General features: G+C 40.9%; 1 protein-coding gene across 6 annotated transcripts; it reads right to left on the bottom strand.

The window, feature by feature from the left end:
* Window positions 1–4,827: 4,827 nt before the first annotated feature.
* LOC121309932 lies at window positions 4,828–22,919 on the bottom strand. Of its 6 annotated transcripts, none has more exons than XM_041243119.1 (9): window positions 21,895–22,905; window positions 20,208–20,678; window positions 19,060–19,156; window positions 15,112–15,240; window positions 14,929–15,024; window positions 9,104–9,223; window positions 8,882–8,977; window positions 7,366–7,467; window positions 4,973–5,061 (listed from the first exon to the last, which is right to left on the bottom strand). In XM_041243119.1, exons 1-8 carry the CDS (start codon window positions 22,559–22,561, stop codon window positions 7,386–7,388), a joined length of 1,758 nt encoding a protein of 585 aa, XP_041099053.1. In that variant the 5' UTR covers window positions 22,562–22,905; the 3' UTR covers window positions 4,973–5,061; window positions 7,366–7,385. The 6 variants fall into 6 exon arrangements, with proteins under 6 accessions (XP_041099054.1, XP_041099053.1, XP_041099052.1 ...); XM_041243118.1 differs by lacking the exon at window positions 4,973–5,061 and adding an exon at window positions 6,288–7,209; XM_041243123.1 differs by lacking the exons at window positions 4,973–5,061; window positions 14,929–15,024; window positions 15,112–15,240 and adding an exon at window positions 6,288–7,209 and having other exon boundaries at window positions 21,895–22,919.
* Window positions 22,920–23,316: the final 397 nt, after the last annotated feature.

Below are 23,316 nucleotides of genomic sequence, written 5' to 3' on the forward strand. Positions count from 1 at the left end.
AGGCACCTGTGCTGATTGTTCATATCATGTACGCTTTGGATCCCCAACTGCAGAAACAATATTTGTGTAATAAAGTGACACATTCTATTTTTCTTTTTAGTGTAAATAGACAAAATTAAACCAATCAGCATGATGTTTTATGACGTGGTTCTCATTCTCTTTTATTACACCATTTTTTGCTATTAAATTTATTGTAAACCCTGGTATCTGGTACTACACTAAGTTATCTGTTTGGGAGCTTTGCTTTCAGATAGTGTTGCACTTCCTTGTTCATATCATCCCCATCGCTTAAGCAGCTCGTTTCCTGCCATTAACCAACCAGATGCTTCCCTGTAGACTGACATGATCTCACCCAGAAGTCCTAGGAAGTGGAATTGTTATTTGCACCCAATTAAGCCCAAAACAAACTCTTTGCTCAGTGTAGGTTCCAACAAAACCAAGCCTCATGTATACAATCATTTTTCTTTTTATTAAAGTGTTATTTCTAAAGGTGAGTACTCAACTGTAGCAAAGACATTGAGCTGCTGTCTTGCAATGACACAAGAGAGCAAGCAGAATGTGTGGAGCACAAATCAAAGGAAGCTACGATGAGGTGAGACCGTGCTGTGTTCAGTTCTGGTTCCAGAAACGCCAAAAGGACATGGTGGCCCTGGAGAGAGTTCAGCAAAGCACGACCACACTAATCCCAGGGCTTAAAGGAACGAGGCTGAAGAAACTGCATTTAGTTATTTAACTTAGAGCAAAAAATAATTAGGGGAGGCTTGATTGAAGTCTTTAAAATTGAGTTGGCAAAGTTAACCTAGTCAATACTGGAAGCGCATCACAGAAACCACGACGCCAGCTGGAAACTAAGTGAAGACTTGGGATAGAGGGGAGGAGACGCTTCTTTACGCAGGGTGGTGGGGGTGTGGATTGGGCTACCAAGTCATGATGTTGTTGATGCTGAATCATTGAGATCCTGTAGGATGATATTTTGAGAGCAATAAGCTACTAGGATCCTGACTTAACTAGCATTGATGGGTTGAATGACCACCTCTCGTATATATCTCACCTACAAATAAGTGCTTCCTACCTTCGGTTCTAAACTAACTTTTACTCTGCTCCCGTTTATGCCCTCTCATCCTACTCTCTGTTCTAAGTCTGAAGTCGTGGCCTGGGTTAACTTTACATATATAGCGCCATTTAGGATTTCACAGATCAAGTCTTTCCCTTCTTTTTTTTCTAGGATCAGCCTTGTTCCAGTGGTGTGGTCCTAAATCTGAAGGTACTGGAACGCCACTAAAATCTTGAATTATTATACAAATTCATAATTTTATTTGTATGCTGAACTTCTAACAACACATACAATAGGCCACGTTTCTACAAGAATTTCCACAAAGTGTCTTTCTCCATCTTGTCAGAATGCTTTACTTTACTTGCCTATGTGTCAGTGGCAGAGCGATGATGTCAGAGCTGCCTATTAAAATAGCACCGGCACTGTGTTTCTCCTGCGATCTGGCTCGACTATACCTCTGCCGGGTTCTCTGAGCCTTCTTGACTGCAACAATGTCTCTTTTATAATGACATGACCAAAACTGGACACAGCATTCTCGGTGGGGTCTAACTACAGCATTGTATAACCAACATAATGAATGGTCTCATCACATTGGCAAGAAACATCACTATAGCCCCAAGATCCTTTTGAAAGTCTTTGCTCCCAGAAGCGCATGTTCAGTGTTAATTGTGTACCTGAAGCACTGAAACAAGTTCAAAAGGAATTAAAATAATAATAATAATAGGTATGAAGAAAAAACCATTAAAAGTCAAATACACGTTTAACATTAGAATCGCCGGATTGTCAATCTGCCTAGAGCCGCCACGCGGGTCACGTCGACCCATACATGTTTAAACTGCTTTGTTATGAAAATGAAAGACATATTATCAGATACAACTAAAAAGTTTTATTCGTGAACATCATATCTAACATTTGCATCGCAGAAACACTCTATTTAAACGGAAAATTAAACATAAAAGGCTTTAGTTTTAAAATGAGGGCATGTGCAGCACGACTACAAACAGTGAAAAAATATAATAAAATGCACATTTTCAAAAGAAACGGGTAGGTACATATACCTGTGTACAGGTGCAAAAGGGTATATGTACACACAAAACTATAAAACTGAAATCATTGTATCTAATACTACAAAAATATAACACTACTGCCGGTATGAGGGCTGCATTGTACTCTATAGAGGAGCGTATGCGTCTGCATCCAGGAGCTGTGTTGTAAACACAGACGCAGTTCCATTGAACACTATTGTGTAAACTGGTACATACAGACCTGTAAAAAACCTAAATGTTTTTTTTTTTTTCTAAAAGTAATATAAAATAATATATAACATGTGTTTCATATTTGGCACATAAGCTGTTTTCCATTTCAGTTTGCTGTATGCATCTGAGTGCAGCTTGCCATATACCAATCAAAACGACTACTTTCAAGATTAAATATTTCCTTCTGATATATTCCCAGTTGCATTTGTGGAACAAAACAAAAGATTGTTGTCTCCCAGGTACATTGAAAAGTAAACAGCTAGGCTTTCACTGAGTTGGCATTTTGACAAATCCTTAATCACAGCAATCTCTGTCTCGTAGTCAGTCTACAAAGGCTTGAAATAAAACATAAATAAAAAATGTGCTAGGAGGAGGGGGAATGTCTTGTTTTTTAACAAAAAAAATAGAATATCTTACTTTATAATAAAAAAAAAGACATGTATTGTAATGCATGAGTCACATTGACCCGCGTGACGGTTCTAGGTAGAACTGTTTATAACGTTATCATTTGTGCGATATCAAAATGCAGTCAGAATATTTAATTCATATATTCAGGAAAAATCAAAAATGGACACTCACATACGATTTACAACAGAAGAGTAACATTTTAAATGCAAAATAAAATAGTAGTGTTAACATAATGTGAGCATCTTTCATATGGGAAAATGTCACAGTCTATACAAATTAGATAAGTCTTAATGGAATTGTTTTGTTCACAGTGGCTTATTAGGGTTATTACACCATTATCTCCTCATTCAATAAATCAAAAAGGAATGCTGCCTTTCTTGAGATTTCTGGTAAGAAATTATAGACAACCCAGGAAACGTATTTCCAAATTCAGCTGTGCGGAGATTAACCTGGATATGAGTAAGGTAGAGGTGCTCTGTGTCTCTGTCTTTATGAAGCTGGGTGTGAGTAAGGTAGAGGTGCTCTGTGTTTCTGTCTTTATGAAGCTGGATATGAGTAAGGTAGAGGTGCTCTGTGTCTCTGTCTTTATGAAGCTGGGTGTGAGTAAGGTAGAGGTGCTCTGTGTTTCTGTCTTTATGAAGCTGGGTGTGAGTAAGGTAGAGGTGCTCTGTGTCTCTGTCTTTATGAAGCTGGATATGAGTAAGGTAGAGGTGCTCTGTGTTTCTGTCTTTATGAAGCTGGGTGTGAGTAAGGTAGAGGTGCTCTGTGTCTCTGTCTTTATGAAGCTGGGTGTGAGTAAGGTAGAGGTGCTCTGTGTCTCTGTCTTTATGAAGCTGGGTGTGAGTAAGGTAGAGGTGCTCTGTGTCTCTGTCTTTATGAAGCTGGATATGAGTAAGGTAGAGGTGCTCTGTGTCTCTGTCTTTATGAAGCTGGGTGTGAGTAAGGTAGAGGTGCTCTGTGTTTCTGTCTTTATGAAGCTGGGTGTGAGTAAGGTAGAGGTGCTCTGTGTTTCTGTCTTTATGAAGCTGGATATGAGTAAGGTAGAGGTGCTCTGTGTCTCTGTCTTTATGAAGCTGGGTGTGAGTAAGGTAGAGGTGCTCTGTGTTTCTGTCTTTATGAAGCTGGGTGTGAGTAAGGTAGAGGTGCTCTGTGTCTCTGTCTTTATGAAGCTGGGTGTGAGTAAGGTAGAGGTGCTCTGTGTTTCTGTCTTTATGAAGCTGGGTGTGAGTAAGGTAGAGGTGCTCTGTGTCTCTGTCTTTATGAAGCTGGGTGTGAGTAAGGTAGAGGTGCTCTGTGTCTCTGTCTTTATGAAGCTGGGTGTGAGTAAGGTAGAGGTGCTCTGTGTCTCTGTCTTTATGAAGCTGGAAGCTATGAGTAAGGTAGAGGTGCTCTGTGTCTCTGTCTTTATGAAGCTGGGTGTGAGTAAGGTAGAGGTGCTCTGTGTCTCTGTCTTTATGAAGCTGGATATGAGTAAGGTAGAGGTGCTCTGTGTTTCTGTCTCTGTCTTTATGAAGCTGGGTGTGAGGTAGAGGTGCTCTGTGTTTCTGTCTTTATGAAGCTGGATATGAGTAAGGTAGAGGTGCTCTGTGTCTCTGTCTTTATGAAGCTGGATATGAGTAAGGTAGAGGTGCTCTGTGTCTCTGTCTTTATGAAGCTGGGTGTGAGTAAGGTAGAGGTGCTCTGTGTTTCTGTCTCTGTCTTTATGAAGCTGGGTGTGAGTAAGGTAGAGGTGCTCTGTGTCTCTGTCTTTATGAAGCTGGGTGTGAGTAAGGTAGAGGTGCTCTGTGTCTCTGTCTTTATGAAGCTGGATATGAGTAAGGTAGAGGTGCTCTGTGTCTCTGTCTTTATGAAGCTGGATATGAGTAAGGTAGAGGTGCTCTGTGTCTCTGTCTTTATGAAGCTGGGTGTGAGTAAGGTAGAGGTGCTCTGTGTCTCTGTCTTTATGAAGCTGGGTGTGAGTAAGGTAGAGGTGCTCTGTGTCTCTGTCTTTATGAAGCTGGATATGAGTAAGGTAGAGGTGCTCTGTGTCTCTGTCTTTATGAAGCTGGGTGTGAGTAAGGTAGAGGTGCTCTGTGTCTCTGTCTTTATGAAGCTGGGTGTGAGTAAGGTAGAGGTGCTCTGTGTCTCTGTCTTTATGAAGCTGGGTGTGAGTAAGGTAGAGGTGCTCTGTGTTTCTGTCTCTGTCTTTATGAAGCTGGGTGTGAGTAAGGTAGAGGTGCTTGGGGGCTGTGTTTCTGCCTGTGTTTCTGTCTATACCGCCTGGAAGCCTCTCGCCAGAGCTCCCTTTTTTCCAGTTGAATCTGTTCTGGGAGATCACGGATTGATACCTTCCTTTCATGGTATCTGAAAAATAATTTAAAAAAGAAACAAAAGCATGTCAGTAACACACACCTCAAACCCCAACTAAAAAAAAATAAAATCAAAGTATCTTCAAAGAGTGAATTGCTTCAATCGACAGCCATCTCATATCGATTAGGGCTAGACTAGAAGAACGTCAAGCAGACTAGTGTGTAGGCTGGTGCTTTCTTCCGTGTGCTTAAAGTATGTATAGAGAACAACAGAATTCCAGTAAACCTGCTCTAATATGTATTACCATCACCTTGCAGATCTCTCGTTATTTTACAGCATTTACAAACAGTAAAACTGGTGACCACGTCACTCTTGCTGCATCCTGTCGAAGGAGCGCATCCCGCATGCGTCGCTGGCTTCTAGGAGTTTGAGAACAAACATTTTAAAAACCTGACCATATTTTTTCTTCAAAAAAAGCCTCTAAACTCCCAGAAGCTACAAGCATCAGTTCCCATCATGTACCAGTCCTTTACCATGTGTGCGTTTTTCATAAGGGGAAATCTGAGGCCTAAGATATGATGACAATATACATTAGGGAAGATCTCCTGGAATGATTTGGTTGGCAGCATGTTTATATTGGTAGTTTTAGATCCGTCACAAGCCCTTTCCTGTGAAAGCGATGCTGACGATGGGTGATCAGGAGTGCTCTAGAGGTGTAAAGGGAGCTGCCTGGACAGTTTTACAATTCTGATTCAGCGTTTTGAAGGTATGTACATTTTTGTTCCCCCAAGTAATTTTCCAAAGATACTGTCACTGAATTCCCCATGGATCTCCGTGTAGATATTTTGCCTGGAATTAGATCTGGTACTCTATTTTCAGAAAGTGCAGACATGTAGTTGATGTGCTTTTCCTGTTGCTGGCCTGCCTCACTGCAATGCTACCCATCCACAGATGCTCAGTAATGTTTTGGAACACTCACACACGTGGAATATATAAAGGATGTAAAAATAATAATACAAAAAAAAATTACAATTAAAAAAATAAGTGCCAATTAGTTTTGTCTTTTCTACAAATTAATTATTACAGGAATTATGGGATGTCTGTCTTGTTTTTACTGCTACAATTTGAGCCACAGCCACACAGTCCAACATGAAAAAAAACACAAAAATCGAATTTAATAAAATAAAATAAATAAAAAAACACACATTACACCCCAATAGGGGATAGCAACGAAAACATGCAGTGGAAAATATGAAAGGAAAAAAAAAGCCTCGTGCCCATTACAATACAAAGAAGCACAATTTATTCAGAAAACAAATCCATTACAGGTATTTTACTGCTGTCAGAACATAACCCAACCCTAAAACCCTTGGCAGCTCTGTTCAAGGCTCTACACAGCTGTAGGGTTTTTGTCTGTTTTTAGCTCATAGCTTAGTTGTTCTTTCAAAAAACAATACAACACAACGTCATACTTACAGCTACACAATGTCGCTAAACTTTTTACCCATCCCTTACATTTCAAGATGCCCTAAAATTAAGATTTTCGATCGAACTGGATGCCATCTAGCTGGAAGCCTGTGTGGTCTTCACGTGCGTGGGGTCCCCAAGTGGATCACCAGGTATAGACCAGGGGATGTATAGGGTGAGTTACACAGTCAGGGAAGCGCAAGTACCAGGGGGTGTGCAGGGTGTCACACAGTCAGGTTCCAGGGGGTGTGCAGGGTGTCACACAGTCAGGGGAGCGCAGGTTCCAGGGGATGTGCAACTGAGTTACAGTCAGGGGAGTGCAGATTCCTGTGGCTATGCAGGTGTCAGTCAGGGGAGTGCAGGTTCCTGTGGCTATGCACGTATCAGTCAGGGGAGTGCAGATTCCTGTGGCTATGCAGGTGTCAGTCAGGGGAGTGCAGATTCCTGTGGCTATGCAGGTGTCAGTCAGGGGAGTGCAGATTCCTGTGGCTATGCAGGTGTCAGTCAGGGGAGTGCAGATTCCTGTGGCTATGCAGGTGTCAGTCAGGGGAGTGCAGATTCCTGTGGCTATGCAGGTGTCAGTCAGGGGAGTGCAGGTTCCAAGGGCTATACAGGTGAGACACAAGCCAGTTGAGCGCAGGTTCCTGGCTTTGTCAAAAGGGTGCAATGGCTCTATAAAGAAGGGATTGGCTTGGGGATTGGAGGACTTTCAGTTCTGCCGAGCTGTTGGGCACTCTAAATGTAAAAAGCAATAGGGACCTTGTAAGCTTAAAAGGTCACAGAAAGAAATTATAAAATATATATATATATATATATATATATATATATATATATATATATATATATATATATATATTCCCAAGCTAATAATTTTGCCCAAATATTACTTACTCGGTTTGTTGCAACAACTATTAACTGTTCACGAATTCGTTTCCATCACTGATTACTGTATATCCCATTGCGGCTTTCCGTCTCTCTCTGTAACGCCTTGCCCTTAAATAAAACACGGTAACATTGGTTGAAATTCCACATGCCACAACAAAAGGGATCAGAAATACGTTGACAAAGCTAACAACTGGTAAGAAACATTGGTCAAGCATTGCTTAGCGTCCCTTTAAAGTTTCATAGAACTTAGATAAAGGCTTATCAAGACATACGTAAGACTTGAAGAGTGACAGGCGTTCCCTATAGTGTATGCAGGCCTGCCGTGGCGATTAGTCTCGCTAGGGACGAGCATCGTTTGAGGTACAGCACAGTGAGGCAGGCACACAGGCTGACAGCTGCTCACGTTACACAGTTGTGTTTTTCGTGTGTTTATTTTTTTTAATAAGACTTTTAAGCTAAGAAAACGGCCATGTCTTTTTTAATACAAATGTTTGCCAGTTGTGATGTGTGATTAGTTTGTTTTGGTTTTAATGACACGCTCCATACACAGCACACACAAAAGCCCAAAACCGGATTACGCATTTCAAAATGAATGTCAATTTAACAAAAAAAATCTCCACACTAACTCATCAGTAGTTTGCTTCACACATTTCATGACAATTGGATCGGCTCTTATATATATATATAGAGGCAAATATGAATTTCAAGGGAATTTATACAGTAATTCGTATTATCAGGAATCAGAAGCCAAATGCATCATGTCGATTTTTATTGACGTTACAGTGACACTGAAATCAAATTTAAATTACAGAACAATGACAAGTAGTAAGAATAGTGTGTTTTTATTGAAAATAAGTTGACTTTTAAAAAGTATACATTGCAAAAGATCTGCACTTGAATCCTGCTTGTCCCGTTCTGATCACGGGCATTTTTAAACCACAAAAGCAAGGCGTCCTCAACATCAGGTATTGAGCAGATCAGAAACACTGACGACCTGCATCCACAGTGTGCTGTTCAGAGCCTGTATCACTGTGTCTCGTTGTTTGAGAACGGCAGTGGTAATGTTAAAATCTCCAGCAATGTCTTTCATTTTCTTGTCCGCTGGTGCATTCTCCACCTCCACTTTTGTCTACAAGGATAGTGTACATTTTTGTGGGAGCGCTACGGCAACTCGAAATGCATCATGGGATCTGTAGTCCCCAAACAGCGCTAAAATACAGTCCAGAGGCGCTAGTGTGGATGCAGGTGAATACATTCCCCAATATCCTTTACACTTGAATTAGGGCGTTCAGTTTTATTCAACTTTTCTTCAATGAAGGAGGGGCCAAAATAATTTGCGCTAACGTGAAATTCGCGTTGAGTGAATTTGCATTAGAAGTGAATTCCTACTCAAAGTGAATTCCTATTAGAAGATTTTGCAGGAACTTTGTAGATTTGTATATTATTAGGAGATTTGTCTAATCCGAGTTCGTTTCAATGAGAATTGACAGTATAGGCACACATTTCTGCTTGTGAAATGTACCTAAGCCTTGAAGATTCTCGCTCTCGCTCTTGCTCCTCCACTGTTTTCTGTCTTTTACGCCTGGCTGCCTGTTGTAAGGCTTGCCGTTTCTTGTATCTAAAAATAAAATAATAAATTGAATAAAAAATCCACAAAAAAAAACAATATTTGAATATTAAAAATGCATTGAAAAACACAGGGAATGTTTTTTTTTTTTTTTTTTTTAAAAAGAAACGTTCTTACTCTTCATATCGTCCCTTTCGTTGTAAATTCAGTCTGTACCGCCTCTGTCTCAGTGCTGCTGGGCTAAGAGACGCTTCTTTGTGTGTGCAGTCTTGCACAGCCGTTGGAAGACAGACAAATCTGTTGATAAGATTAATCTTTATATAATACTACTGTAACAGAAGAACACATCACGCAGTCAGCCTTTAAGGGTCTTGTGTACAGACGTCCCGCGTGTGTAGGTCATGTGGACTTTCATCACAAACATATAACAGCAGTCTGATATCTGCTATTAGCTGCTGTGTTGCTGCTGCTATCATGTATTCTGCTCTTTCCACTGTATTTAATGCACTATTTCATGTATTCTGCTCTTTCCACTGTATTTAATGCACTATTTCATGTATTCTGCTCTTTCCACTGTATTTAATGCACTATTTCATGTATTATGCTGCTATACATCTGCTACGAGAAACTGTACATAAATTACTATTTAAAGTACATATAGACTGCTCTTTCCACTGTATCTATAATCTACGTAACAAAAAATGACATATAGTACATAATTCGTAATTAGACATAAATTTCATACTACCTAAAAAAAGAACAACGACTTTTCATTTTGCGAAACGCTATCACTAGGTGACGCTTTCCGCGATAGTGATTTCCATTTCTGACTTACTAAGTAATATAACGACTGAGCACTCATTGATATATATATATATAATATATATATAGGATTTATATACATCTATATTATATAATATGGATTATATATATATAGTCTTATATATATATATATTTTAACAGAAAACTACATCTAATTAACTCTGATATATCTGGCTTTGCCCGGTAATAATGATCGAACACTTTGCATACAGCAGGTACTCAGGAAACAAAAGGCAAATCCAACCCTTCCTCTGAGATTTAATTACAGTGCGGTCACCACGTCTAGTGGGGGAAGGGGGAGTTTAGCACAAAGCCTGCAGCAAAAAAAACAAAACAAAAACACAAACGACCACTTTAAATCAACAAGAGATTCAAGACAAGTTCACGTCACATTGATTTAGCGTTTTCATTCTTTACTCACCTGACAAGAATAACGCAGGTAGAAAAACCCTAAGAAAATGAACCCGCTTGCGATGTCGAGCCGCATTCCCGACATATTTGGTGTCTAAAAATGTTGTCATTTCTTATGGTAAAAATTTTGAATAAAATCAGACTGCATAGCAAAAGTTTCCCCTTTCTAAATTATGATAATGAACTTATCAAGCAAGGGGGGTGGGGGGGGCGAGCAACCAAGCCACGCAAGAACCAGCCAATCAGAACGTGCCGCGGGACATCGGAAACTATCTCTTTGTTTGAAAAGTATAAAACCCACTGTATTACACCAGCGCTCTCTGCTGTCTCAGATAAATGAAAAGAAACAAAGATTGTGCCCTCAGCTTCCAGTATCAACCCATCCAGATCAGGGGCCCCCTGACACAACCCGTCCAGATCAGGGGCCCCCGTCACTCAACCCGTCCAGATCAGGGGCCCCTGTCACTCAACCCGTCCAGATCAGGGGCCCCCGACACTCAACCCGTCCAGATCAGGGGCCCCTGACACTCAACCCATCCAGATCAGGGGCCCCAGACACTCAACCCGTCCAGATCAGAGGCCCCAGACACTCAACCCATCCAGATCAGGGGCCCCAGACACTCAACCCATCCAGATCAGGGCCCCCGACACTCAGAGAAAACAAGCTGACAGCACACTGAAACTCGACTGCTTTCCAGGCTAGGTGTCAACACTCTTCAATACCTATTCAGGTATTGTGCGATTCCTTCTTGCAGTAGCGTCGGTGTGCACTAACAAACACCACCTTTCTAAGAAGGGATTCTCAGCACTAAATCATTCAAATTGATCAACCTCGATCTACAAGCCTTAAAGTTCAGCAGAATGCGAGTAATTATTGGTAGCTCATGGGATTGTGTAAATCTGTATTGTTTATATGTTACAATAAACGCAATTTGTTAAGCTAATAATATACCTCCAATAAACACCTCCGTTTTTGGAGGTCACTTACATTATTGCTTTTAAGAATATGAAGTGTCTACAGTAGTATTCACATATGCATCGAGCATATGACAGAATCACGCAAATAGTCACAGTCCTACATTACATTATATATATATATATATATATATATATATATATATATATATATATATATATATATATATATATATATATATATATATCTGTGCCCACAAACATATATCTATATATATATATATTATATATATATATGCTTATGGTTTCAGTTAGTACTGATAGTCAGACATCATACTATCAGTCTGTCTATGTATATGTATATATATATAATATATATATATATATATATATATATATATATATATATATATTATATCATAAAGACTATTTGATTTTGTATACGCTCTGAAAACCTTAATAATTAAAACAAAAATAATGAATACAAAAAAGTTTAACTTAAATACAGATTTTAAAAAAAATTATATTTCACCATAACATCAGAAGTTTTTTTTTTGTTTAATTTTTATTATTATTTTAAACAAAAATCAAATTACATTTTTTTTTTTTTTTTTTTTTAATTCAGGACAACAAAACCAAACGAATCCAGCCAATTTCCATTTCTGCTTTTCGCACATCCCATTGCAGCTCTCAGTCTCTCTCGGTAACGCCGTGTCCTAAAATTATAGAAAAAAAAAAAAAAAAGCAGCATAAGCTTATTTAAAAGGGAAACCCTTTTTAAAAACAAAAATTGAAGCGGTTAAAATTCGGTGCTTTCGGACGTTTTACAGTGTCTCACATACACACGTGTACAACACAAACATGGACTTGGCTTGGGAGGGACACACTTGTTATTACGAGTGGAATAGCATGCTTACCAGAACTGGGTTCGAACGTGTCTTTTCTCACACTGCAATCCAGGGTGTGTCGATGACATTCAGGACACAGCTGAGCTTCAGTAGTTCAATCAATACTGCCACCGACACGTGTTTTATAACAACTTAAAAAACAGCTGAAATATTTCAATTATTTGAATTTGGATCACGATTTCCTTGAACGAGTTTAGTCAAGAAATGCCAGCATCCGATCTGCCCAGGTCCAACTTATCCGCACGGCCTGCAGCCCCTCACTCACACAGAGAACACGAGAGAGACCGGCCTCAAGGTTTGATCTAAAGAGACGGTTGCGAAGAGGCCAGAAACAGAGTTCGAAATGAATCTGCGTCAAAGCATAGCCCAGCGTTTCTACTGCCAGTCACGGTGACTGGTCACTAAACGTTTTACCAGGTCACAACTTAAAACGTCATCGATGCGACACCTGTCTGTTCTTAAAGCGATACACGTTATGAAAAATAAATAGGTGTATGAAAAAGTAAAAAGATTAATAAATAAATAATCCCTTTCATTTAGAAGCCATACTTTATCAATTAAGCAGAAAATGAAAGAAAATTACTTTAGGACAATTTGACATCCATATTTCAATTTAAAACATTTTACACCACACTGCTCAGAGAAACTGAAAACTACAGGTACAACATCAGCGTGAATTAAAGAATTTTGTACTGAAGAGGCGGGTGTGCAAACTTATATAAGACCAGACTGACGTGTCTAGACTTGAACGCATTTAAAAAAAAAAAAAAAAAAAAAAAAAAAAAAAAAAAAAAAAACACACACAATACCAAAATAAAATTGTATTTGCTTCACGCTTTCATTTCAACAAACATGAGGCAGTCAAACACAAACATGGATTCAAACCAAATAAACAAATCATTTCCTGCAGGAGGAACGGAAGGATTGAATCAGCCTGTCAGTGACTTGCTTTGTTAACAAGCACGCACTGAGGCAGAAACTGACAAATCGCTCGCTCCTTCCGCTGCCTGTGCCTTTAACCCTTTGCAGTCCATTTATTCAGCGCTTGTCAAGTTCAATTTATTTTCACACGTTATTTAAAATGTGTATTTCTTTTTAGAGTAAAACAGGTTTAAAAGGCACTGCATAGCAAAAGGACACTCAGTACTGCATCTCCAGCCAAGCCCCACTCCTTGTTGGCTGTATTTTTCACATACCTCTTCATATGCATACCGATCAATCCTCTCCTGATCGCTCGTTTCACCACCAAACTTCAATAATGCGATCCGAGTCATTATTTTATTATTTTAATATCTCATAAAGCTCTGCAAATGTCTGGGATATTCTTCGAGCGCTGGATGCAGAAGCAGCTATCTTCTTTGCTTGTGTCCGCGTTCTCTCTGTGGTGCAGGGGCTATCTGTATTGCTCCAATACACCCCCTATTTTTCTTTCCGCTTCTCTCGGATCCTATCGGTCTTCCTCGGCCGTTGGAAGGTTTTCTCTGCTTTTTCTGTTGAAAAAAACGACTAGAGACCTTGACGTCTTTTTGATGTCTGACATTGGACTGGAAAAGGGAAACTAATGTCGGACCTGGTCCGACACAGGACCGCAAAGGGTTAAAGCCGTCAGGTTGCCGAGTCAGAAGAACGACTTGCTTACACGTGTGCACCTGGGGTTCTACGGAAGAGCGTCACGCTGTGGATTATTATTATTTTTTTTTAGTTAGGCTTTTTCAGCCAAGATTGTCTAAAGCCTACAAACTCGCAGAACTATCAGAAGGTGGAAATGAACAAGCACACAGAACAGTCCTGCAGGTAGTTCAAGTTCGATTAATTGAACTCACTCTCTCTTTGAACTAAGCGATCCCGGACCAGCGTATGAAGCATTCAAAACGCCAAGTACTGGTTTTAATACTTGTATTTTAATACTATGCATTTTGATATGCATTTTGAATTCCATGCGCAGTTGTCACTGTATTGCATTTACAGCTGTAAAGTTTTTGGAGGGTCAGCGATTGCCCAAGCGCAAGGCAAAAATCCTTACATCTCATTAGAACGTTTGCGCCCGCTTAGCATTCCAGATCCCCGCCCAATTCCATGCTCTCTTCTTCAACTGAACACATTTCAATACCATCTAAAATGATCAGTGATGGCAAAGTGTAATTTGATAGCAAGTGCAGAATGCAAAATATCTGTGTTTTCCAGCCACAAATCACTTTCAAGGTATCCCTAAATCAGCCTCTCAATTTGTGAAACTACACATGCCACACAGACTGAAAACCAAAAGAAACCATGCAAACATTAGAGCCGAGTTTGGCACTGGTTGTATTTTTTAAAGATCTTCAAATATAATTTAGATTTCTTAGTTTAAGGTGTCTGAAATTATTCTGAGTGCTTCTAAAGTTCTTTTGCTCCTCCCCAATCCCGGGTTATCATTTTGCTCTGCCTTCACTGGCTTTGTCTGGAGAATCCGAACTGCCACTGAAGAGTTAAACCGAATGTTTAAAATAAGTCACTGGCTGGCTAAAACTGGTCTGATCAAGGCTGTGCATGTGTCAGAAGGAGCAGAACAAAAGGTGGAAGTACGTGGATGTTTGCAATGTTAGCACAGAAATCCTCTCAGAAATCACGGCGCTTTTTGAGAGACCCACAGTGACATTATTCACTCCTGTCTTCAAAGGCTGGCCTCCAGTTCAAGTAGTTTGATTTCATGTAACTAAGCTAGACGAGCATTATGCTGCATCTAGAGGTGTAATCGCAATGTGTGTTTCTGTATTACAATCTTTCAATGCTAATCTTTCAATAAATGCACATATAACAAAACAAGTTTGGATTAACTCACTGCTGTCAAGTTTCATTACTAACACGGTTCAATTAAGATCAATAGTAAAATTATTATAGTTGCCGCCACAAAACTTACAGCATCCTTCCTCATAAGCAATCATGCTGGTTTTAATGGTAGCATACCTTATCCTTCCAAGTTCTCTCTCCCTTTCCTTCTGTTCCACGGTCTTCTCTCTCCTGCGCCAGGCTGCATTTCTTCGTGCTTGCTTTACCTTGTATCTAAAAATAAAAATAAATTAAAATACAAAAAAAAAAAAAAAAAAAAAAAAGGCGACAATTATTTCAAAAAAGAAGACTCTTTCTTACTCTTCATAGTGTCCAGTTTGCTGCAGCATCTGTCGGTAAAGCTGTTGCTGGCTCTGGGCACCTACAGAAACAGCAGGGTCCTGATCGGACAGCGTGCAGCCCTCCGTCCCATTGGGAAGACAGCCAGGCCTGTTGATTAGAATTCATTTTATGATAACGGTAGCCCTTATGAAAAGACTGCAATAGCAAAATTGTACCAAAATATAGTGAAAACTACAGTAAGCATTGTAAAGCCTGGAGAGGTACAGGGAAAAAAAACAAACTGTAAAACACACTGCAATGGTAGATGAAAAGCATAGGGAAACTACTGTGGTAAACTTTGAGAACCACAGGGCACGATTGGTGCAAAAAGAAATCAGAGACGGATTTGAGGTTTCTATGCTAGCATCCTCTTGCATGCTTTAGTAATTCCTGTTTTTTAACAGATTAATTAAAGAGCGTGCAGCTATGGGCTGTTGGCTGAACCTATGCAACGGATGTAAACCTGGCGGGTCTCTGTCTAACCCACCAGGAGCGCGGTGCCAATACAGCGCCCCCTGTGGCTGTAAAGATTAAATGAACTGCGTTTGCATAGGTCTCACAATGTGCACTTTTGAAAAGCATGTGTTTGCAAGCCATGCTTTGAGACTGCCTTGCACTTTCTGGGCCATTCAGCTGCTTTCCCTATTGGCTGACATGCTTTCAATCTGTATCATGAACCAGTACACACTGCTGGAGCAGACTTCCTGGAAGGAAAGGCAAGCAAACTGACAACTTAGTGTAGTCTGTTTTAAAATGAAAGTACAGGTTTGCTATAACCTTTCAAAACTGCACACTTCATACCTGTGCAGCCAATGGAAGTGCAAAACGCACAGGACTCATGGAATTATTTTGCTAGTTACAATGGGAGTCTTAGACACGGTCTACCTCAAAAGTGGACACTTGTAATACAGGAAAACGAGGTCTTGAATATTGCAAGACACACATATTTGGAATCTGAGTAGGAGTGACAGAGACATTCCACTTGTCATAATTTCAAGTAAACAAAACACTGTTACGCAAGGTTATCAATAACTACAAACACTCAACCCCAAGTGAATACGGCTGCTGCAGTTCTAACTGATTTCATAGCACAGCTCTGCAAACAGAACAGAGAGGCTGTCAAGCAACCGTAAAGAACTATAAACCAATTTCTTTTTTTGCTTCCTGTGCTATAGGTCACATTCCCTCTCGCTGCAGTCAGATGATCTACCGTACAGGAAGGGACATCAAAAACAAGCAGGAGAAGGCAAACGAAACACTCCTTTAAACAGCAAACATAACATGTACATTTGAGAACCTACCATAGCAATAATCCAAGTGTTTTCTTCACTGCAGTGTCTCTCTGATACCAACAGAAAAATAACCAGAGAGAGGAGAGGAATATGGGTCGTTCTGGAAAAATGATCTTGCTCCACTAAGATCAGCGAAACTAAAAGCAACTGGAGGAAAGTCAGAAATGGCTTTATTTTAGAGCAAAAAAATGAATGTTTTCTGGAGGCGAGCATTGTTCACAGGACTGGTCAGCTTTTGAGAGTTCGGTTCTTTGCTGGGTTAATTAAAAAAACGAGTCAAAGGTTGATCAATTCACACAGATAAACTTTTTTGCATTCAGGGAAACTTCTGAACAGATTTAGGATTATGAGTTTGGAGTTATAGCACGGCCAGATCAAGCAGACAAACAACGAAGGCACTGAAACACTGAACAGAGAGAACACCGTCTCTGGTGCTGTACGATCCAAGCAGATCTCCACTCCACAAATTGAGGGGTAAGAGCGGCCACCCAAAAGTGGGCTTACTGGTCACTCTGCACTTGAGTGGATGAAGATCTGCTTGAATCTTACACATTTTTATTTAAATATATAGGTAGTTCTAGAAGAATAATAAAATATCATAGCTTATTTTATTGTGATAAAGACATTTCATCAAATCAACAATATTGAATCTCCCTTCAAATAAAACCGCAGCCGTACTGGTGCAAGTTTCCTTTCTGCTGGGCGAGGTTAACTCTATAACACACCCAGGCAGCTGCTGACAGCGAGTGAGCGCTGAGCGCACACATGGCTAATTTACATACTTAAAAACAGCAGAGAGGTGGTTTTGCAGTCTGTGGACAAAACACAACTCAAAGATTGTCATTGTGTGACGCTGCAGCTTTTAAAAATGTGTAGTGTTTACTAGGAAAGTTTACTTTGTGAAGTTTACAATGTTCAGTGTTGTAGCTACGTTTTTAAATAACAGTTACTGAGATGAGCAGGTAACTGGGCTGCCCTGCTTAGACAGCGAGATCACTCACTTCTTCTGCGCTGGAGCTGGAGCGACACAACCATTACCTTTCTTGCAAAGCTTGTATGTATTTTTATTATTAATAATTAATTTGTTGAAGAACTTCCTTGTCATGCGAGTGTATTACCCTACGCTGGTAATTATTAATAAAAGCACAATATTATTATTACAAAAAAATGAATGGCAAAGATTCCATCGGAGATAAACAAATAGAAATACAATTTTTTGGTTTTTACTGTTTCTACATAATTCTTAACTTAAAATTGCACGTCTTTAGATGCCCAGAATTAAAAGACAGTATTTAGGGATCTCTTTGGAAACGCTGGTATTCGCTTTCTATTCGGCAAAGTTATAAATAATACAAAATAATCTGCTCTTTATCACTTTGCAGATGGAAAGTGCAGACGTGACAGATTGTGATTTTTTTCCTTCTGCGGTTCGCTTTGAGCTGCTAAACAAATGAAACGCCGATGCACACAGGTTTAGAGAAACACACAATACTGCCCCGGCTACAGTCAGAAAAAAAACAAAATCACTGGCTTGCTGTATTTCCATCGAAACACAAGTTATGACAAATGTACACAACATATACATGAATACTTTTTTCTACACCTTAATTACCAGCCAGATCTGTGCCACTCCCGTCTCAAGACTACATAAGAAGTTTCAATTATCGCTGAATTTCAGTGCATTATTAAATTCAACGTTCTGAGTTTTCCACCTTTCGTACAGTATTAACAAATACAAAATGAACAGGCACAGTACAGGGATAGAAAGGCCAATGTGCAGAGGTAAGACTTAAGTTTAAATTTAAAAGCTGTAACAGTTCCAGCCTCCCTAACAAGGGCAGGAAGGGAATTCCATACCTGCAGTGCTCTGTGTGAGAAAGCCCTTCCACCCGTTTTAATTGTACTCTCCCTCAAGGCAATCAAAAGACTGGCATCCTGTGATCCAAGTGAACGACTGGGTACATACAGGGCGAGTAACTCTTGTAAATAAACGGGTGGCAGGCGATTCTGGGTTTTACAGGTTAGCAGCAAAATCTTAAAATCAATTCTAAACTCCACCGTGCATCTGCAAAGTTTAACACCACTATACAGTACTAGTCTGCAGTTTTGTTTTTCGCTGGCAGGTGGCAGCAGTTCCTAAGAAACGTGCTTGACAGACCCACCCATCCACAGACAGCACAGCTGTGGGTAGACAACGGACGCCAGCCAGCTACAGAGAAAGAAACGAGGATGCTTCTTTCTTTATAAGGGGTTGTAAGGAACTGATTCATTCTGCTGATGAAATGCACTTCAGATACTAATGCATACAACCCAAAACTGTGGAAGACAGAAAGAAAGTTTACCACATCAATCACCCGGTATAGGACGTGATTGCAAACTGGCGATGAGGGATTTCTGATGTATATTTACTAGATAAAGACGTTAGCATTGACGAGAGTTTGAAGGCTTCTGCTTTGAAATCTATAACGCAAAAAATAATTTCTAAAAAGTTGTATGACTTTGTTGCACTGTTGCTATAATACTGCAATTGTGTGTGTGTGTGTGTGTGTGTGTATATATTTTTTTTTTCATTGATATTGACCAAATAAACAGGCAGCTGCGTAGTTAAATGTTGATTTACAGCCACAGTAAATACCTAGTCAGATCCTTTGCCCGGTGCTCCCTTGCTCTTTCTGGATCTGCCTTTAGTCTCTCCCGATAGCGCCGCTGTTTCTCTGCAGCCAAAGATCTGCCTGAAACCAAAAATAATTCTTGCTTCAAACAGCCCTGTATTACAATGCAGAACATGTAGACGTATAGGGGAATGCTGAAAGAGACACTTTAGTCAACATCTTTTTCATTTTGAGATTTGTTGCATTTAGAAATGCATTTATTTTACCCTGGTATTTCTCCATGGTGTTCCCTCACCACAGTAACTATCTAGCTAATGAGATTTGAAGGTCGTCCTCCGATCCCAAAGCGAATCACCTCTTTCCAAACAAGAGCTCCAGGGCAAACGTCAGCAAGCGACTGGCCCCTGAAGGACAAAGGTCAGCCCTCCGGGTGTCCGTTTGAGCTCCCTTCCCCAGCCAGACTGACAGCTTGCCACAATGAAGCTGAAATTCTTGGACAATGCTGTCACTGTCTGTTGTACAGGGTTTGCATAGTGTTTCCGCACTGCGGGTTAACTAATCAATGCTGTATTTAGGTACAGGTACAGAACAAGCCACGCAAAATGCAATTAACAAAGCCCTTAGGGGGCTGCTTCCGAAGCACAGTCTCGTGGTTTGGGATGAGAAAGTCTGTAAGGCATGAGGAAGTCTGTACGGAGCATAGGAACCACCCAGAATGATTGTAACACCACGAAAGGGCAGGGTAAAGGTGAACACATAAACAAAATGACATCTGAAGCAATAAAGCAAGATGCGGACTGCAAAAACGCCCCCTACTGGCATTTTGTATTGGCTCACTGCGTTCCTCGTGGTCTATGCCAGGACCGAAATGCAGCTCTCAATGTGGGCTAGACAAACCACAGCATGTGCCAGTGCTGAAGGCTTTATGCCAGTCCTGCATAAAACCTTACACAGTGTAACCACAGAAAACCTGCACAGTAATTCTGCAGTTCCCTAATGCTTTCGCTTTTCTCTTACAATGCATATTAGTTTGCCATGTTAATATGCTTTACAACACCTCTGTGCTTACCTACGAGTTGCCACACTAACTGTGCTTTATTACAATTTGCTACTCTTTCACTACGGGACTATTTTTTTTAAAGCATTAAAAATGCCTGTGTTTTTTTCTTACATAGTACATTGGACGTGGAAGACATCGGTTGTTCGTTCCTCTGAATGTTGGCCAGGTTTGGCTCAAAGCTTTCCGGAATCCTGTGACTGGCCTGGCAGCCACCCGTGGGACCGCCATGCATGTGTGGATTCACCCGGTCAAAGAGCTGCTCTCTGCACTGTTCAGACACAGAGTCAGCGGCCTCCTTCTGTACATCAAAACTGCTTTCTTCAGACACTTCCCAGGAGATGCGTACAGTGTCAAACTCCGGGGACTCTTCTTTAACCTGGATGGGCTCAAACTTGGGGACCTCTGCTTGAGCGTCAGCCGATTTCGGTGCAGGGACGTCATACCGATCCCCAAATAAGGAATCTTCATCACGCTGTACAGATACCTGCTGGGAAACGTCGCTTGGAATTTCAGAACAATCCCGAAGCAGAAGCTCCTCTTTAATGCAAAGAGGTTCCAACGCAGGTTTGAGATTGTCGGGGCCTGTAACAAAGACACAAAGGTTACATTTAACAAAGTGTAGCCACTTCTCATTACTTGTAAAAGTTTAACATACACCTTTTTTATTGCTTTAACCCTTTGCAGTCCAACGTCAGACCAGGTCCAACATCACAACTTTCCCTTTCCAGTCCGATGACGGACCCTGTCCAGGTGTATAGAACGCTAGGATTCTGACTAAAACCAGGAACAGTGAACACATTACCCCTGTTTTGGCCTCTTTACACTGGCTCCCTGTGCAGTATAGAATTGATTTTAAGATTTTGCTGGTAATTTACAAGGCCCTGAATGGATTAGCACTGAGTTATTTGCAGGAGTTACTGACCCTGCATCTTCCAAACCGCACTCTGAGATCACAGGATGCGGGGCTGCTGGTTATTCCGAGGGTCAACAAAAGCAACACGGGAGGAGGGAGGGCTTTTTCTTGTAGAGCTCCGAAATTATGGGATGCTCTGCCTTAGTTTGTCAGGGAAGCTGGGGCCGTTACAGTTTTCAAGTCAAGACTAAAAACGCACTTTTATAAAATGGCTCTCTTACCTTTGTGGTGTTTTAAAGTAAAGTTAGAATTGTTGCAGGTGTGTGTGTGTGTGTGTGTGTGTGTGTGTGTGTGTGTGTGTGTGTGTGTGTGTGTGTGACAGGCTATACAAATGCGTTGTGGTTTGTTATTTTTTTCTGCTATGTACTGTACAGTGCTTTGTGATACTTTTGTATAAAAAATCGCTATATAAAATAAACAAACAACCACATTACCGTGTCTAACTGTTCTTCAACAGCTGACGCCTCGAAATCCCTTCATGTAATATAAAAAGTAGTTTTCAATGGTAATTGTGATAAACAAATAAAACTAACTGGCAAAAACAAGTACGTGTGGGCTTAATGTAGGCGTTACATTCAGTCACAAGAGCGAACATACTGTCATTTTCGACTATGCACGTTTTTTTTTAACTCGGTTAAGCGCAATTCAACAAACATGCGAGGCTAACACTAGCCATCCTGTGCATACAAAAAAACACACAGTCGCCATTTAGGATAAAGAGGGAGTAACCAAACAGCCTAAGAAACGCTCTACAATCATTCGTACGCTTTTTACTTACCCGTTTCTCCTACTAAAACTTGCATTGCCGACCTGTCCCCGCTCTCTCTCTCTCATACGCACAGCACAGTTAGAAACGCATGGGATTATAAAAGCAGACATGATTACCTGTTCCCTCGCTCCCACACACGCTTTCACTTGTGGTCCATGTGTCAAGCCTCTTCTCGCATGTATTACCTGGTGTTGAGCTGTAGTTTAAGCCGCGACTGCCATGGACACTCTCAAATCCATACTGGCACTCTCTCTGAGGCGCACAGCCTGCCTTTGAGGGACCTGCTTCGCTGCGATGTCGGCTGGCACCGATTTGCACAGTGTCCGGACTGATCATACGACGGGCGTTGCAGGACTGACCGCTCGTTGCATGCAAATGCGCGTTTACCGGAGCTGCGTTTGAGTGCACGCCGTTTATATACTGCCGCATCGCTTGCATCTCCTTCTCGGTCGCTTCCAACCTCATCTTGAGGAGCTCGTTTTCTTTCTCCTTCTCATACGCCTTCGCCTGCAGGTTTTGAATCCTGGCGTGGTCGAGTTTTTTGATGACATGCACGACAGTCTCCAGGGCGGTTTTCACCGTGTAGTCGATGGTGCAGTCCCGCTCTTCCTCGGAAAAGGACACGCCGATGTTAATGCTCCTGTCCAGCTTGTTTATAAAGTCGGAGAAGGGCAATCGCAGCTCCTGTTCGAACTGGGACACGCGTTTTGCGCTTGGACTGTTTTGGCAAAGACCTGCTCTGCTTGGCTGCTTGGCAAGACGCGATCCCGGTCCTTTATTCATATTCTATAATTCTTACCCCAAATACTCACTTCTGAATAAACAAAATCAACACAACCAGGGCGGTTGGTCGATAATACAATCCGAAAGAAATGTAATTTTCCCCCCCCTCCCAAAAACAAACAAAAAAAACAATTAAACGACTCGGCTCATCACTTCCAATCTCGTTTAAAACGTAAAGAGAAAACAACAGCACGAAATACTTCCTATCGAAGTGACATCCCACAGCAGACCGCTTCCTGCAGCTGTGAAACTGAACCAAACGGGAACCTGCTAGGTTACAGCGCCAACTTGCGAGCACCCCCCCCAAAACTCATGCGGCATTTCTCTTTAAATTACAAGATTAATCCCTCCCGTCGTCGTGGGGAGCGCAGCAAGAACAGATGCATGGTCCCTGGGGCGCATAACGAGATGCACCTGGCTCATGCGTCTTAAAGACACTTTATTTGATGTATCCCTTTACCAGTATCTATGGCAACCAACAAGAACCAAAGAGCTGCTCCAGAACAAGGTGAAGCACCATAACAATGACTTATAAAAACACAGGGGAGCGCAGCTTTGAGTCAGTGAGAAGTACTGGGAATGATTGCACACAACACAAAAGATAAGGGGACAGTAAACAGCGAAGGAAAAAAATACCTCAAATAAAATAAGCTTGTGTTGTTGTTGTTTGTTTGTTTTTTGCAGGGGTGCATGTCCCTGGAAGTGATGAGATGGAGGAACACGCATGTTACTGTCTATTACCGTTCAGCAGTGAT

The sequence above is a fragment of the Polyodon spathula genome, unplaced genomic scaffold (assembly GCF_017654505.1).
Source record: "Polyodon spathula isolate WHYD16114869_AA unplaced genomic scaffold, ASM1765450v1 scaffolds_1585, whole genome shotgun sequence".
NCBI lineage: Eukaryota > Metazoa > Chordata > Actinopteri > Acipenseriformes > Polyodontidae > Polyodon > Polyodon spathula.

Coding starts and splice junctions, on each gene's coding strand:
- LOC121309932 (XM_041243119.1), bottom strand. CDS start 22,561: ATGAATAAAGGACCGGGATCGCGTCTTGCCAAGCAGCCAAGCAGAGCA. Junction 15,241..19,059: donor CGGGCAAAGGATCTGACTAG/GTATTTACTGTG, acceptor TCTAATCAACAG/GCCTGGCTGTCTTCCCAATG. Junction 9,224..14,928: donor AGAGAACTTGGAAGGATAAG/GTATGCTACCAT, acceptor TCTTATCAACAG/ATTTGTCTGTCTTCCAACGG.